Source organism: Grampus griseus, assembly GCF_964374135.1.
Source record: "Grampus griseus genome assembly, chromosome: 11".
NCBI classification, from domain to species: Eukaryota; Metazoa; Chordata; class Mammalia; order Artiodactyla; family Delphinidae; genus Grampus; species Grampus griseus.
This window is the reverse complement of record NC_139005.1, coordinates 26,539,711-26,558,353: the sequence shown is the minus strand read 5'-3', so window position 1 is coordinate 26,558,353 and position 18,643 is coordinate 26,539,711. Positions and strand designations below refer to the sequence as shown.

Here is an 18,643-nt window from a genome sequence, read left to right as displayed (position 1 = left end):
AAGAAACAGTCTGTTTTGTTTAAAGGAAAATTAAATAAGCTCTGAAGTACTGAATCAGATTTGGACTGAATCAGATTTGGAAGCTACATTTAACTATACTATTTCAAATCACTTTTAGATAAGGGAACTACATTTTAACTTTTAGCCCATCTTCTATATTTCCTCCTTCCCCTTGAAACCACCACCTCATGTCTTTTACTACTTAATCTGAAACCTGTTACATTTCTCAATTACCTGTGTACTGTAATTGCTACAGTGCTGAATGATCCTTTGCATTTCTTCATGAACCAGTTCCACACAACGGAGGCTGGGCTCTTCCAGACGTTTGATTTGCCGTTTGACCAGCAACTCAAATGAAACTTCAGGCACAAACAAAGCAGGACGAGGACCCTAAAAAAATAAAACTATGAGCTCTTATTATAGCCACATATAATTTTGGTTCTTCCTTAAGTTTAAAATAAATCACGTTTTTGGTATTTTTCATAAAAAAGCACTTCGTAATTTCAAGAATGAGAGCAAAATAACAAAGTGTACAATTCATTAAAAAAAATAAGAGTTATATGGATTAAAAAATAATCTTTAACCTCATTTCAAAAAATTCTAAAAGTTAAGCATACTCACAGTTGCATTTCTAATGGCAGTCAAAATGTCAATAGTGTTAAGGCCACCTAGTGGGTCAACAGATTCTAAGGTTCGCCCAAAAGTCTCATGGAAAATATAACATATTCTAGCACCACCGCATCTGAAAGGCAATGAAGTATATGACTTCTAGTATTACTAAAAGGGAGGAAGCTACAAGTTAGAAGTCTCACTGTAAGCTTTAAGACTGTCTCAGATGAACAATCACACTTAGACCATTTCCATGTGTTCTCAAATCCATTATGAACCAGTTTCTCTAATTTTTTTAATGGGGAAAGGAGTCATTTCACAAAAGGCATTCACATATGCACATGCACACTGAGTAACTGTTCTTTCAGAAAACATCAGTTATCTAAGAACTACTAAACATTTTTCTCTGCCCTAGTTTTCTTCAACTAGACTATGAGCTCCTTAAAGATAAGAAACAATGTCTTATTTCTATTTATTCACAATCTGGAGATCAGCAAACTTTTTCTGTAAAAGGCCAGATAATAAATACTTTAGACTTTTCACAACTCTGTCACAACTCGCCAATTCTGCCATTGAGCACAAAAGCAACTACAGACAGTATGTAAACAAATAAGCACAGCTATGTTCCAATAAAACTTATGCCCACTAAAATTTGAATTTTATATAATTTTCGCATTACAAAATATTCTTCTTTGAATTTTTTTCAACCACTTAAAAGTGCAAAAGTCATTCTTAGTCAATGGGCTATATATAGTTTGCCTATCCCTGCTTTAAACAAATTAAATCTCTGGGCCTACATACTGGACACCTTGTGTTTCCTATCTTAATGACTAGAAACCCTGGTTATTATCTTTTATTTTTTTCATTCAAGTCTAGTTGAAAATTTACAAATACATTTATATCTCCCCAAATCATCCCATCTTCTCTGTTTTCACCATCACTATTCACTACTTTCTTACAGTGATCTAGGCAGAAGATACCAGCCTAACATTATGCTAAGTGAAATAAGCCAGACACAAACGGACAAATATTGTATGATTCTCCTTATATGAAATATCTAGAACAAGGAAATTCATAGACAGAAAGTAAGTCAGAGGTTACCATGGGCTGGGGGAAGAGGGGAACACAGAGATATTGCTTATTTGGATACAAAGTTTCTGTTGGGATAATAAAAAATTTTGTAAATAGATACTATTTGATGGTTGTACAATACTGTGAATATACTTAGTGCTACGTATTATACTTTAAAATAGTTAAAATTACCAATAACTGGTCTCTCTGCCTCCAACTTTTCCCTTCTCCAAATAGTTTCCATAATGACCAGAATATCTTTCTAAAATGGGTTACTCCTGTGACCAAAAGTGTTTTATTTTTTTATAGTAGGAAGTTCTTCAAATTCTGAAGATACTAGACTTTCCACAGTCTTGTTCTTAGACACCTTTCCTGCCTTACCTCCTGTTACATCCCATCATTGTATATGCCATTCTCCAAATTCGCCCTGCGTTAATCTTTTTTGTTCCAAAGCCTAAAATACCCTTCTACTTACTGCCTTCCCATATTCTATTCAGAACCCAACCCAAATGCATTCCTAACTATGGAGCTCTCCCAATCCTTGAAAGAAATGAAAGTGGTCTCTCTTCAATGTTCTAATAAGGTTTGATTAGGTAATTACAAAGATATTGCTTAATTAACTACTTATAAAACTGTCCATATGTTATATGCACTTTTCTGGTTATGTATTATATTTAATAAGAAGTATTTAATTAAAAATTATACTCCTTTTGCCACCTAATCAACCCTTGTGTTACCCTGACCTACCTTACCCACTGAACTCTTTAAAGGTTTATCTTAGTAATCTTTACTTCCCTTAATATGCATACATTTAAAACCATTCAGTAATTAGTTTGTTAAATATTCTACAGTATTAACTCACATAGAAGGCTACCTGGGTCACACGAAAGTACATAGAACTTTATATACATACATACAAACACACAGACATGAAGTATGTGTATAATTGGAGAAATCTGAATAAGCTGTGTGGATTGCACCAATGTCCATTTTCTTGCTTTTTATTGTACTACAGATATGCAAGATGTCAACGCTGGGGGAGATGGGGTGAAAGGTGAATGGGACCTCCCTGTACATTTAGTTGCAACTTCCTATAAGTCTATAATTATTTTTCAAAATTAAAAGATTTTTTTAAAGGTGAGAGTTTAGGGAAATGGATATTCTTTTATATTGCTAGTAGTAAAACAATACAATCGGGGCTTCCCTGGTGGTGCAGTGGTTGAGAGTCCGCCTGCCGATGCAGGGGACACGGGTTCGTGCTCCGGTCTGGGAAGATCCCACATGCCGCGGAGCGGCTAGGCCCATGAGCCATGGCCGCTGGGCCTGCGCGTCCGAAGCCTGTGCTCCGCAACGGGAGAGGCCACAACAGAGAGAGGCCCGCGTACCGCAAAAAAACACAAAAACAAAACAAAACAACAAAAAAAATACAATCGGGCTTCCCCGCGTAGTGCAGTCGTTAAGAATCCGCCTGCCAATGCAGGGGACACGGGTTCAAGCCCCGGTCCGGGAAGATCCCACATGCTGCGGAGCAACTAAGCCCATGCACCACAACTACTAAGCCTGTACTTTAGAGCTCGTGAGCCACAACTACTGAAGCCCACGCACCTAGAGCCCGTACTCTGCAACAAGAGAAGCCACGGCAATGAGAAGCCCACACACTGCAATGAAGAGAAGCCCCAGCTCGCCATAACTAGAGAAAGCCTGCACGCAGCAATGAAGACCCAACATAGCCAAAAATAAACAAATAAAATCAATAAATTTATTTTAAAAAATACAATCTACTAATAGTATAGCAATAATAAGAGACTTTGAGGATGTCATATACCCTTTCATCTAGTAATTCCACTTCTAGAAATTTAACCTAAGGGTTTACTTGGATACATGGCCCAAAGATAGTCCATCACAACATTGTTTATATTTGTGTATAACTGAAAGCAAACTATCAATAGTAGGGGACTGGTTGAACAAATAAGAGTGTATGTCTAAAAAGTAAAATACTATGTAAATCTTAAGACTGAGAGTACAAATATACAATTACTACTAGTTGTTTGTGACATGTTGATTTAAAGAAATGATTCCATAGCATCTGATTTCTAAAGATGTGTATTACAGGCAGTTATATGTTTTATAGAAGCATAGAAAAATGTCTAGATTAATGCCAAAGTAACAGGGATTATTTCTTAATGATGTAATTAAAAGCAATTTTGTCCTTATGTTTTACTCTTCTTACTTATATGCATTTTTGTATTTTTTCATGAACAATTATATTGTGTGTATTAAAGAAACAACAAACATATTTTAATTATGAAAATTTTATAAATGCTTATCAATTAAAGTCTTGTTTTAAAGAAAGCCCTGAAACTTTTACCGTGCTTTACATAATTTATAAAGCATTTTACATACATATGAGACATTATCATTTCTACAAAACGATATTCCTGTTTTACAGATAATAAATTACAATCAGATAATCTCAGAGTTAAGTCACTGTAACTAAAGATCTTTATCTTTTATCTTTATCTAACCTATCAATCCAGGTAACCAAATCCATAGAGAAATTTCTTACTTACAGCTCTGAAGTTTCAATATATTTCGCAGTTCCTTCAATAGTATTACAATATTCTGTGGCAAATTTGGTAATAAGCTGGAGTAAAGTAGCACTTTTATCATCCACAGGTTCACCATAGCTATTTAGAAGAGACTGATATTGAGCAGCTAGAACATTTATTCTTGTTTTCAACTCTGGCAAGCAATCTCTGATGTGATGCATCAGTAGCCTAACAAAGGTGAGAAAGGAAGAATTTTAAAGTAATTGTGTATTTTGAAGACCCAGGCAGGTCAAATTTTAAAATGCAAATAATAGGGAAACCTGTCAATTTGCCCTGGTAGGAAATAATGCAATCTTAGACTAGAAGGTAAATATGTAGCCTGAAAAAAATGACATGAAGGAAACCATCTTAGTAAATGCTTTTTAAATGTGCCTTCAACCCATCAAATTGTAGCAACTGCTAGAGAATCAAATATAAATTTAAAAAAAATTTTTATATTATTGCAGTTACCTCAAAGAATGTAAGCTACTCAATCCAATTCCACCTACATTATTTTGGTTTCCGACTTATCTTTTACAATGGATACTCAGCATAGTGAAAATCAATCTTGTTAAGATACATATCCATCAGCCTTTAATTTATTTAGGGAATAAGCCAAAAGTAAAAGAAAATAGCTTTTACTTCAGTCATTTATAAATTATTTAGAAAGGCCTTCTAATCCCTCTACCATCAGTGCATACTCAGAATTCAAGGTGTATAGTTTACATTCTTTTTATGAATAGGAACAGAAGACATCCTAAATTAAGAATAGGTTATGTGAAAATTATAAATCTTAATTCAGTTCCTGAAATACAAAATGGAAATGAAGTCATCTGCCATCTAGTTCTATCATCAAAAGTAAAATGACTGTCAAGAATTTCATGATTAAGGTATTTTAAAATTCACTTGAGCATTCCTAGACTACACGATGATTTAATGCCAACCACCTCAATAAAAATAAATATCTACATTATAAGAACCTACTATACAAGAAACAAAAAGTGAAATTTTACAGACAAGGACACTATAAAAATGTAAGGAACTGATAATCAAAGGTCTCAGACACCTATTGGCAACCCAGAAACATCTCATTTTCCAAAAGGTAAAAAATGTTACCTGTTTAAAGTCCTGGCAAGATACTTTGTTCCATTTCTATTGGCCAGAGATGGGTATTTCTTTTGAAGGAAAGCATATTCATCACGGATTGAATCAGTTACACTCTTCTTATTATTAATATCTAGCTGGCTCCTAAGGTTGAAAAATAACAAAACTGTTCAACTAAAGTCAACTGTGGTACTAAGTACTCTGGATAATGAGGATGATGATAATGATGATAATGATGATGGCACGAGGCACTGTCTATAATGCCTGACATGAATTGTTAATTCTCACCATCAGTCTATGCAATAGGTATTATCCCATTTTATAGCAAAGTAACTAAGGCCCAGGGAGATTAACTAACTTACCCAAAGTCACATATTAAGTAGTTCAGCCAAGATTCAAACTGTGTGACTTTTAAGTAAGCAATGCCTGAATAATTTAGGCCTCATTATTACCATTACATTATTACCATTACCATTAACTACAGTCAAAAGCAGTACTCTTAAGTAACAGGGATAAACAGGTAAAAATATATGTGTGTCTTAATCAACTGTATATTTTATCCATGGACAGGCAACTAAATTGAGTAGCCATCTACAAATACAACAAATAGTTTTATACCACCTGCTTGCATGAAAAGAGATAATAGGAATTTTTAAAAAAAAGAGTAGGGGTGAGGGAGAAGGACATGTGATTAGAAGCAGACAACTGTAAAGACATCACTTAGTAACATTTTCATTTTAAAAGGTCTGAGACCAAAGATGTTAGGAGCCATTTAAACCCACATTATATCTAGTTTGTAGATGAACTAGGAGTAGAACCCAGATCTCATGACAATTTCACTGCTTCCTATTTTATAAAGGCTTTGGACTAAGATCTCCATTTGAATCTGGCTCTGCTTTCACCAGCCATGTGACTTTGGTAAATGTATAACAAGTTTTCTGATTATAAAACAGACCAATATACATATCTCACAGGGACGTTGTAAGGGTTCAAAGAGATACCCTTAAACATTTTTCACAGTAGAGCATCTAAAACTTAAGTAGACACTCAACTGTAGTTAGTTTCCTTTCCACAATTTTTTATTTCACCTACTTATAATTAGGATACGTTTAATAAAATTTCTCCAAGTCACTTCCTGGCAGTTATGTAGAATCACTAATGCTAGGGGTTAAATCGATCTATTAAAATACTACCACCCTAAGAACACTTGACTGGTGTAAACTAAATAATACGTTTTTTTATCCAGTGCCCTCCTCATACATAATGTAATAGACAGGGACTTTTTAAGCCTAGCCATTAAATTTTCTTCCATTTTGTGGCACTGCTTACTTTAGAAACACTTTCTATTTAAAAATATCTACAGGAGGCTTTAGTGAATCTATTCCTTTACAGCAATGAATTCTTTAGCAATACCAAGATTATAGTAAAAGGGGAAAAAGTAGGGACACTATCACATTTCAGACTGATTCAAAAAATTCAGATTTGCTTTGAAATGAGAATGCTGCAATTCTTATCCCATTCTTGATTGCTAACCTGTTAACTATTCCAATTATTCCCAGTTTGACTGGTATAACCCTTCCCATCAATACATCCATGGCATCAGTACCCGCATCCATGAGATCAAGTTTAGTGATTACAGCTAGGGTTCTGCGACCTGGTAAATGCAAAAAAGAAAAGAAATGACCCATTAAATTAAGCTATTAAGTATTAATAAAGGAAAATCCTAATCTATAATCCCACCTAACATTACCGTTGACATCATTTTGGTAATGTTTTTCTAACCTTTGCTTACAAATACTTTTTAAAAACTACTTTTAATCATCATGTTTAATTTTAAAAATTTTTCACATATTTTTTATTAGCTCTTCGGGCTTTTTTATTAGCATTTAAAAAATTTGTTTAAAATTCACTCATGCCTAGTGAGTGAATTTTTTTTTTTTTTCTTCATTACAATTTATTCTTTCTTTCTGCCCACCCCTCGGCATCTCTTGCCACATAACCAGCCCACCCAACACTGTCTTGGGTTCAGGGCTGCTTCACAGAGGTACACAGTTCCACTGGTTCCAATCACAGGGCATGGGATATGATGCAGACTGTGACTAATTTTCTGTATGACTTTGTTGGCTCTGTATGGTTATATACAGGGAAGCCGAGTTTGTCCAGAGCCTGGGTGTGGACAAACAACATATGGGAGACGAGACCCTGGCCCCGGTACTCAGGCAGGGTGACCCCCAACTGCACTTCTCCTGTCTAGTCCATCAGGGACCAGGACACAGGGGAACCCTCTGGCCCCAGCAGGCAGAAGGTGGGGAAGGCCCGGATACAGTGCTCAATGAATCGCTGGCTCCTCTCATTGCCACTAAAATGCCAGAATTTATTCACCATGGCAGCGTGGACAGGATCCAGGGATGAGAGTTTAAACATCTCTTGGTTAATGGCTTTTTTTCAGTTCTATGAGTTTTGACAAATGCAATGTCACCACTACCTCAAAACAAAACAGTTCCATTGCCCTACAACCCCCACCAAAATTTCCTTGTACTATCCCATTCCTAGTTTTGTCTCTTCCAGAATGCTATATAAATGGAATCATATATATAGCCTTTTGAGTCTGGCTTCTTTCACTTGGCATAATGCTTGTGAGAGTCATCTATTTTGTTGAACGTATCAATAGTTCATTCCTTTTTATTGCTGAGTAGTATTCCACAGTATGGACACACTATAGTCTAGTTATTCATTCCCCATTTGAGAAACATCTGTGTTGTTCTCAGTTTTAGGAGATTAAGAATAAAGCTACTATAGATATTTGCATACAGGTTCTTTATATGAACATAGGTTTTCATTTAACATCGGTAAATAACCTAGGAGTGGAATTACAGATTTAACTGTTTAAGAAACTGAGAAACTTTTTCCCAAAGTGGCTATACCATTCCCACCAGCAATGTATGAGAGTTCCAGCTGCTCTGCATAATTTCCAATTTTACATATGGCATTTTTCAATTAGAAGCATTTTTGTATTTTGGTCCAAATCTATAAAATCATCCTTTTCAATGATTCCATATTCTATTATTATCTTATCATTCCTACTGTGGGCCATATATTGATTCTTATTTTTTATAAATAATACTGGATTGGATTATTTCCTTATACTATATTACTAGATTAAGATCACTAGATCAAAAGTACGATTATATTTATGGCTCAAGGGTCAGTTTAAAATAGAATTAATGTATATAAAATGCCTAACAGTTTACTTTATATAATAAAAGTAAAATTTAGATAAACATTTTGATATAGTTTATCTTTTAATCTAAAATGAACATTAATTACTCATATAATAAATGTTTCTTAAAAACTTGAAATAAAAAATTTTAAGAAATGACGCCGTTTATAGGAATTTTAATTAGCAGTCTTAGCATTAACATTTCCTACCAAATTTTTATTTTAAATTTTTATTCAAAGTAGGAAATAAGAAACATGACACTGCCCACAGACCCTCAATACTCAGATGAAAAAAAAATGGCTCCTGTATACAGCAAAGCATACATTTATTAGCAGCAATAATAACTTACAGTCTGGCATCTTATATAAGATGCACACTGCAGCATTAGTCAGGTATCATATACTGACTCACAGCATGAACTATATTTCGAAGAATCCCCTCTGCCTTGAACCTCTGCAGAATGTAGATACCATAATTACCTACTATACTATAATAGTCTACAATGATTATCTACCATGACAGTTATTCTTAGAAATCAGCCATTCAAAAACCTAAATCATTTTATTTATACAAAACAAACTTTTTGCGAAGCCATCTTCTTATTTTAAAATCATTAGGTAATCATTACAAATATGGACATCATGTGAAGTATTTTTGCCTAGCCTGTACAGCAATTTATCCATTTCCACCAAAATTTCTAGTTGATAATATAAGTAAAATAGAAAAGCATTATTTTTAAAATAGCTAGAGATATTCTTTTTAAAAATAAAAACTCCTCTCGAGGGTAGATTTACCATGTTAACCAAGTATCTCATTAAAAATTAACATCTGTCCTTACCATCTGGATCTACCTCCCTTGAAATTTTAAGTGCCTCTGATGTTGCCATATCCGTATTAGCAGCAGTGACAGCGAGGATAATGGAATTTGGATTACTGATGAACCGAAGAATGAGCTCTCTGATTTGAAGTTCAATATCCTTAGGTTGATCACCTACAGGCACCTGGACCAAAAAGAGATGATCAAGGAACTAGTAATAAAAATCAACTCTGCTTTTTTTTTTCCTCCATTTAATCCAAAGAATATAGGTATTACTCCATTTACAGATAATTAAAATGAAATTATATACTACAGTATATATGAATTTGGTAATATGTAAAAGTCTCAAAATGTAATCTTGCAAATATCAAAAGTCTACCATGTTAAGGATTGGTCAATATTAATTGCCTAGAGACAAATTCATTCATTCACTCAATTAGCAAGTATTTATTGGCAACCTTTATTTCAGGCACTGTTCTGCATACCAGATTATATCACAGTAGTGAATAAGAGAAAGACCAAAATTCCTGCCTTCACTGAGCTTTAGTGATGAGAAGCAGATAATAAACTCATATATACATAGTATCTAGGTGGTGGTAGGGCTATGGAAAAAATAAAGGCGAACAGGAGGCTAAGGAATACTTAGTTATAGCTTATACTTTTAGGGACTTCCCTGGTGGTCCAGTGGCTAAGACTCGGCGCTCCCAATGCAGGAGACCCAGATTTGATCCCTGGTCAGGGAACTAGATCCCACAGGCCGCAACTAGAAGATCCTGCATGCCACAACTAAGACCCGATGCAGCCAAATAAATAAATATTAAAGAAAAAAAAGCTTATACTTTTAAATCATTATTTTAAACGGGATTATGCTTTTAAATTGAGTAATCAGGGGAGACCTCACCCAGATAATGACATTTGAGAGAATGACCACAAACTGAAAGAGATAAGGGAGAGGTACAAGAAGATACCTGGGGGAAGAACATTCCAGTAAAGTGAACAAAATAGCAGAAGGCTGGAGCAGAAGGAGCTAGAAGAGTAATAGAGACAGATCAAGTAGATACTTTAGATCTCTTTAAGAACTTAAGCTTTTACTCTGAGTGAAGTGGGAAGCCACTACAAAGATTCTGAGCCAAGGAATGACACAATCTAATTTTCACTTTAATAAAATCACTCTGGCTGCTTAGTTAATAAATTATGAGGAAGACCTCTTAGGAGACTATGGTGGTAATCCAGCTGAGATGATAGTGGCTAGCTCAGGATGGTAGCTATGCGTTTGTAAGACGTGACAGAGTTCCAGATATACAGGCACACCTTGTTTTATTGCACTTTGCAGATATTGCATTTTTTACAAATTGAAGGTTCGTGCCAACCCTGTGAGAAGGAAGTCTATTGGCACTAATTTTTCCAAGAGCATTTGCTCGCTCTGTGTCTCTATATCACATTTTAATAATTCTTGAAATATTTCAAACCCTCCACCAGCAGAAAGATGACATACGACTCACTGAACATTCAGATAATGGTTAGCATTTTTCAGCAATAAAGTATTTTTAATTAAGGTATGTACATCGCTTTTTTACATAGTGCTATTACACGCCTAACAGACCAAAGTACAGTTGACCCTTGAAAAACAGTGTTGGGGCACTGACCCCCTCAGGTAGTCGAAAATATGCTTTTGACTTCCCCAAAATTTAACTACAAATAGCCTCCTGTTGAGTGGAAGCCTTACCAACAACAGGCAATTAACACATATTTTATATGTTATATGTATTATATACTGTATTCTTACAATAAGTAAGCTAAAGAAAATGTTAATAAGAAAATCGTAAGGAAGAGAAAATACATTTACAATACTGTATTTATCGATATTTTATGTCATCCGTTTACAAGATAAATCTTCTGTCAGTACCAACATCAATAGTCTTATATGATAACAAAACACTGTAGATGTTATTACTGACACTAGATATCAAAAATGAAAAGATAACGTAAAAAAGAAATTCATATTTATTTACATATATAACAATTCACACATTGATAACAAAGAAGCAGCAATACGATTGCTTTATGGTAGCCTAGTGTAATCGATATGATTGCTTCACAGTAGCCTAGCCTATACACTAACGAGTGAATCGTTATAAAATTTTTATAGCATACAGTGTTAAAGTCATATTCATAATACAGTATGGAAACCACTTATCTGTGATGACAGGCTGATACACAGTTTCTCCAATTACAAAAGAAAGGCATACTGCATGGTAATATAATTCTTTGAAAGCAAAGTTATAAAACAGTAAGAAAACACATTAATTTTACATTAAATATCATTCACCTTATACCTATATAAAGACAGGCTATCCATTTCAATACAAGTCTTGTACATGGTGTTCTACATAATGAGTACTTAGGCAATGATGACAAAAGACACGAAAACATCTCACACAGTTCTTTTTTAATTTTTTTTAAAGGAACTAATTTTTTTTTTTAATTTATTTATTTTGGGCTGCATTGGGTCTTTGTTGCTTCACGCGGGCTTTCTCTAGTTGTGGCGAGCAGGGACTACTCTGCGTTGCCGTGCACAGGCTTCTCATTGCGGTCGCTTCTCTTGTTGCGGAGCATGGGCTCTAGGCACACAGGCTTCAGTAGTTGTGGCACGCAGGCTCAGTAGTTGTGGCTCGCAGGCTCTAGAGTGCAGTCTCAGTAGTTGTGGCGCATGGGCTTAGTTGCTCCACGGCATGTGGGATTTTCCCGGACCAGGGCTCGAACCCATGTCCCCTGCATTGGCAGGTGGATTCTTAACTACTGTGCCACCAGGGAAGCCCTCTCATACAGTTCTTGCCATACAGTTACTAGATTTCACAAGAAGACACACACATATACAACAGAACTCTATGGCATGATGATTATTTGCTATTCAATAAGTGGAAGTGGATCATCCTCATCGTTGTTCATGTGAAGTAGATGGAAGAAGAGGCGGATCTGGTCTTGCTGTGTCAGGAGTGGTAGAGGCAGAAAAAGTGGAGGAGGCAGAAGGGAAGGCAGGAGAGGCAGGCACACTCAGTGTAGCTTGACAGAAATACATCATAATTTCTGTCTGACTCTTGTTTTTTCACTCTAAAAATGTTTCTATATGGTGCCAATCCTTCTTCCACCAAGTCAAAATCAGTCTTGAATAATTGGAACTCTTTGACAGATCGTGTAATGTCAATTTGTTTTCGGGCACTGCTTCTTTTACATCTTCTTCCTCATCATCTGGCACTGTTTCAGAAGTACTCATTTCCATCAAGTCATCTTCTGTTAATTCCTCCCATGCACTGTCTACTTTAGCTCTTGAATTTCTACAAGATTCATATCTTGAAACCCTTCACCCACCCACCCACTTTTTTTTGGACATGTCCACAGTCTCTTTCATGATTTCCTTGATTGGCTCTGTCATAAATCCTGAAGTCTTACACAACATCTGGACACAGCTTTCTCCAGCAGGAATTTATTATTTCAGACTTAATGCCTTTCATGGCTTTTTCAATAACAACATCTTCAATAGTGTAATCCTCCCAGACTTTCATGATGTTCTCTCTAACAGGGTTCTCCTCCGTAGTATTGACAATCATTTCCATAGAGTTCCATGTGTAATAAGCCTTAAAGGTCCATATGACCCCCTGATTTAGAGGGTGAATAAGGGACATTGGGTTTGGAGACAAGTAGACCACTTCAACACCTGTGGCCAGGGGCACTGTCTAATACCAAAAGAACTTTAAAAGGCAGTCCCTTACTGGAAAGGTACTTCCTGCTTCAGGGACAAAGCATTGATGGAACCAGTCCAGGAAAAGGGTTCTCTTTGTCCAGGCCTTCTTTTGGGGCAACCAAAAGACTGACAGCTGACTCTTTTGCCTTCAAGGCTTGGGGGTTAGCAGCTTAATAGATAAGGGAAGTCCTGATCATGAACCCAACTGCATTTGCACAAAACGGTAGAGCTGGCCTATCCCTTCCTTCCTTCCTTCCTGCTTCTCTTCCTTACTAATAAATGTCCTTTGTGGCATTTTTTTCCAGAATAGGGCACTTTCATCTGCATTAAAAACCTGTTCAGGCAGATATCCTTTCTCCTTAATGATTTTCTTAATAGCATCTGAGAACTTGTCTGCTGCCTCCTGTTACCTTGATATTTTTTAAGCCAAACCTCTTTCTGAAATTATCAAACTATCCTTTGTTGGCAATAAATTATACAGCTTTAGATCCTTCACCTTCCTTTTGCTTTAAGTTGTCATATGTTGACTTTGCTTTTTCTCAAATAACGTTATAGTCTATAGGTATGCCTTTCCTACAGCAATCCAGCACACACATAAAAGTTGAAATTTCAATACAAGATATAAAGGCATTGCACATAAAGTGCAAGGTTTTCATGCCTTCTGGCATAGCTGCAGCACTGCCTTCATGAATTTCCTTTTCTTTTTTTTTACAATGGTTCTTAAGTTGGATTCATTTATCTTGAAATGGTGGGCAACTGCAGACCTCAATCTACAGTGCATATCAAGCAATTCAACTTTTTCTTGTAACATCATGACTTTTCACTGCTTCTTGGGAGCACTTCCAGCATCACTAGTGGCACTTCATATGGGTCTCATGGTGTTAATTCAAGGTTTACGGTACTACACTAAACATGATGAAAAATATGCAAGAACCACAGAGATCACCTTTTACCATTATTTACTGGAGAGATGAACTGCTCAAGCAGAGATGATTAGCATCACACGGCATTTTAACAGGCTATTCACAATACTTGAGCTCAGCACAACAGCAACAGAAGGTGGCTATGAAATTATTACAGTAGTACAGTATGTACTACAGTTCATCTTACGCAGTTATGATTAAATACTGCATCTTTACATTTGTTTACATTTCTTTCTGCTTCAAACGGCACCATGTACAGTCTGTGTGTGCATAGGTTTTGATAAATTTTAACTTTTTATAATAGATTTGTAAGTTAATTTTTATTAATTTTTTCAGTATTTCTAGGCTATGCAGTTGTCTGCAAGTTTTTTCAAATTGTCACAAATCTCCAGAAGAATTTTCCAATATATTTATTGAAAAAAATCCACATATAAGTGGACCCATGCAGTTCAAACCCTTGTTCAAGGGTTGACTGTATAGTGTAAACATAACTTTTATATGCACTGGATAAACAAAAAATTTGTGTGATTTGCTTTATTGCGATATTCACTTTATTGCAATATTCACTTTATTGTCGTGGTCTGGAACCAAACCTGCAATATCTCCAAGGTATGCCTGTATTTTAAAGGTAAGGAGAGCTAGAGGATTTGCTGACAGAGAAAGTAGGGTGTAGGATAAGAAGTATCAAGGATGACTACAAACTTTTTGGCTAAGCAACTGGCAGAACAGAGTTGCCATTTACTAAGATGGAGGAGACTGTAGAAAGATCAAGTCAGGTTGAGGGACAGATCAGGCATTTGGTATTAGACACATCAAGTTTGAAATGCCTATTAGACATCTGAAGTGTGTATGTCAAGTAGACAGTGGATATACAAGATGAATATACAAGTCTGGAGATATTTGAGTGTTGTCAGCATACAGACACTCATATTTAAAGTCATAAGACTGGATAAAATCATCAAGAGGTTAGGTGTACCCCTTTGACAAGAGGTCCAAAAACTTAGCTTTGGGGCACTCACTGTTTAGACACTGGGAAGACAAGAAACCAGCAAAAGAGACTGAGAAGGAGTGACCAGTAAGATCAGAAATAATCCTCTAGAGTGTGGTATCCTGGAAGCAGAGTAAAGAAAGTGTTTCAAGGAGAAAGAAGGGCTCAACTATGTCAAATGCTGCTAATAGATCAAGGTAGTTGCCAAAAAAAAGCTGATTAATCTATATGAGGTTAAGGAAAAACTACATTTGTTCAAGTGAAAACAAACATGACCATACCCACAATGAGTAACAACTATTCTTTACCTTAGTCATTCCTGGCAAATCCACAAGTGTCAGATTGACAACATTGGGTGAAAAAATCTTAAGATGAATTGGTTCAGGGCTTACTCCCTAAAAATAAGTTTTAAAATATCATATTAAAATCACATTAAAACTTCAATGAATAAAAATGCTAAAGTAAACCTCATTTTAAGTATTATACATTAGATGCTTTTAAATATTAAATAAACCATGATTTCTAAAACATTTCAACAATCAAAACCCGATGAAACATATAGGAAATAAGGCAGCTAGCCATAGGTTATAATCCCATCCAACCTTATACTATTAATATACATAATTTATTTCCCCTATATTATTTCACATTCTTTTCTCTGGATTCTCAGCAGATAACGTTTCTTAAATATGTTTAATAGACTTAGTGCTGAACAAAAGAATAATGTATCACTACCCAAATTTATGAAGTTCTTGAGTTCAGGGAGTGAGACATAGGTAACAAGTTATCCAAATCAGGGAAGTATGGCGGCAGCAGCAGTAACTAAAAGGTAACCTGCCCAGAGACCAATAATAAACAAAGCTTAGTCAATCACTAAAACAGAGACAAATATCCTGAATAGGCATAAAGAAATTAACATGGCTCCAAAAATGCCTTTTTGTCAGGAAAAACCTCTCCAGCACAGCATCCGGCAGATAAAAGGACTCAATAAGTATTTTTTAATATTAATACTTAGCTAAGGCCCACTTGTGGGATTAAACGTACCCATACAAGAATGTAGGTAACAACAAAAGAGAAGGGAACAGAAAAGTAATAAGAATAAAGAAAGAAGAGAGAGAAAACAGAAGCATTTAAGGGAGTCAGTCATAGTGCCTCGTGTCAAAATTAATCGTATCTTAGACACCTAATTTACTTTAAATTCTCAGAATCTGAGAAGACAATTCAGCTGTTAACATTACTTTTCATTTTCATTGAAAAAAAACCCCTTAATTTCCCGTTTGCTTTCATAAGTAAATCTAGCCTTACTCAGGTAAGAAAAAGAGCTCTTCAAAATACATGGATCTTGTAAGTTATATATTGCTTCTTAAATTAGAATACAGTCAATCCAGCAGAAAAAGATAACACTGTAGGAAGTATTAAATTAAAAAGTTACATAATAAAGTGATATATAAATCTCAAGATCAAGAATAAACACCTAAATGAAATATCTGATAGCATATAAAAACTCTAAGAAACAAAAGGTATTAAATAAAGTTTTTATATATTTGGGAAAATACTCCATTAGTTTCAAAGACCAGAATACTCTTGATGATATATTTATCAATGGGTATAATTTCCAGCTCTAAAGAGATGCCTACCTTATTATTTCCTGAAATTCTTTCTGTTTCATTTTCAATTTCTTGTCGAATTTCATCAAAATCTGTGTAAAGCTAAAAATTATTGAAACAAAAAACACGGTATTCAAAATAAGATTAAAAGTTCTTAAGCAGGGTTTGATAAATTTCAAGGATGTCTATGGATCTGCTTCAGAGAATTAGTAAACAAACTCTAATATACACATATATTTTTTCTGAGCCAAAGAGTCATAGTTTATATCAGTTTTTCAAAGCTGCCTGAGCCCACAACAGTTAAGAGTCTCAGAGAGAACAGGGCTCAACTTAAATGTTTTCCAAATAAACTACTATGGTTAGAAATGTTAAGATTTATTTTATAAGGAACAGCTGCTTCAAGATAACAATGCTACATTGCCAATCATAAGAAACTAAATTATCAACTACTTGTACCCCCAAAAAATGTTTTCAACATGTTACTTCTTCACCATATTCTTCTACAATTACCTTATTTTTGGTGTGAAGAAATTTACCCCATTCTTCTGCTTCAACCCCTGGAAAAAGAAAAACTCCATTTATTGGAAACTATAGAAATTACTTTTTATCTTTATTTAGGAATTCAAAAAGGCAGTACAATATTATTTTTTCCTATTTTGCCATTAACTACAAGTTAACGTATATTTTAAGATCTGCTAAATTATACTCTCACATTTTAAGAATTGTACCAGGTATTTCAGAAATGACTAATTTCAGAGTTGCTCACAGGTCTTCCCACTATTTGAAATCTAGATTTCAACAAATAAAATTGTTTACCTCTCCTCATATTATAGTAAAATATGTATACTTTATTTTTAAATATCTTACACATAAAAAGCAGTTTATCTGATGAAAATACTCAAGCTAATGGCTAAAAGAAGAAAACTTATGAGTCATACTGAATAATAATGCAAAAAGCATATATAATAGATTTACATGTAACTCATAAAAATTTGCAATATGTGAATGAAACAGCTAACTTTTCATTCTGTTTTGTCGTTTTTATTTTAATTTGGTTTCTTGTTGGTAACCCATAAAGTCACAATTTGTCGTTACTTTAAAGAGCTCTCTCAGTAGTGTGAAGCTACTCCATAATTTATATGCATTTTCAACGTGATTTTTCCCCCCCAGGAACAAGATTATGTTCTCCCTTGGAATTGAAGGTAGGTAAGAAATGAAATGGCATGGGGTGTGGGGAACCTGGCATATGCCCTGTATGGAGTTGCTACTCGCCAGTAGTTTCCAATAATAGGTCTGCTCCTCTTGCACTTGCTGAAAAAAGGAAAAATTATTCACTGCAGGTACTGTTTTGAGTGATCTGAGACTTGGAGAGCAAATTTTGTTCTGATTTTCCCAGAAAAGCTAGAAATGCTTAATTGTAGAAAGGTAAACTAACTTTGCCTCCCCGAAGCACAGCTATTCTGTTTTTGCCAAATTCAGAGTTTCAAACGTCTTAATGATTAAGTTTATGAATAACACATACCAGCCACCTGAGATCAAATTAAAATGACTGTAAGATATTCAAATAAATATTTACTGAGGAAAAGGTGGATCAATTTCTTTGGTGGGATAAAGGTAAAGAAACTGGATCCTTTTTGCAAGTAAAATGCTCACCTACTTGAAGCTTAGTACCTTCTTCCAAGAAGTCTCATTGGAGAACTGGAGTAATCTAGATGAATAGAACTCAGAGGCAGGTACTATATACCAAAGGGGTGTTCTTAATTTACCTTATCATATAGAAGAGGCCTGGCTTCACAAGCATGTTTTTAAAAATAAAAATAAAATAAATTACATTCACCACCAGAAAAAGCCTGCATTCTGATGCAATGCCAAAAGGTAACAAGAACCACTAACACCTGCAATCAATCAATGTGGATAGGCAAATAAAAATGGAAGAAAAAAAATGCACACAGCCTGTAAGAGTACAAAAGCACA

At 35.0% G+C, this 18,643-nt stretch overlaps 1 protein-coding gene across 8 annotated transcripts in view; it reads right to left on the bottom strand.

Moving 5' to 3' along the window:
- Nucleotides 1-18,643, bottom strand: part of DNM1L (dynamin 1 like) — a 62,970-nt gene that overhangs the window by 10,402 nt on the left and 33,925 nt on the right. For all 8 annotated transcript variants that reach the window (XM_082665603.1, XM_082665609.1, XM_082665604.1 and 5 more), the window contains 9 exons: nt 17,180-17,226; nt 16,700-16,771; nt 15,371-15,457; nt 9,431-9,593; nt 6,906-7,026; nt 5,385-5,516; nt 4,251-4,457; nt 622-742; nt 235-390 (listed from right to left, as the gene is read on the bottom strand). In XM_082665603.1, the coding sequence (XP_082521729.1) occupies nt 235-390; nt 622-742; nt 4,251-4,457; nt 5,385-5,516; nt 6,906-7,026; nt 9,431-9,593; nt 15,371-15,457; nt 16,700-16,771; nt 17,180-17,226 (1,106 nt within the window). The remainder of the gene's footprint in view (nt 1-234; nt 391-621; nt 743-4,250; nt 4,458-5,384; nt 5,517-6,905; nt 7,027-9,430; nt 9,594-15,370; nt 15,458-16,699; nt 16,772-17,179; nt 17,227-18,643) is intronic.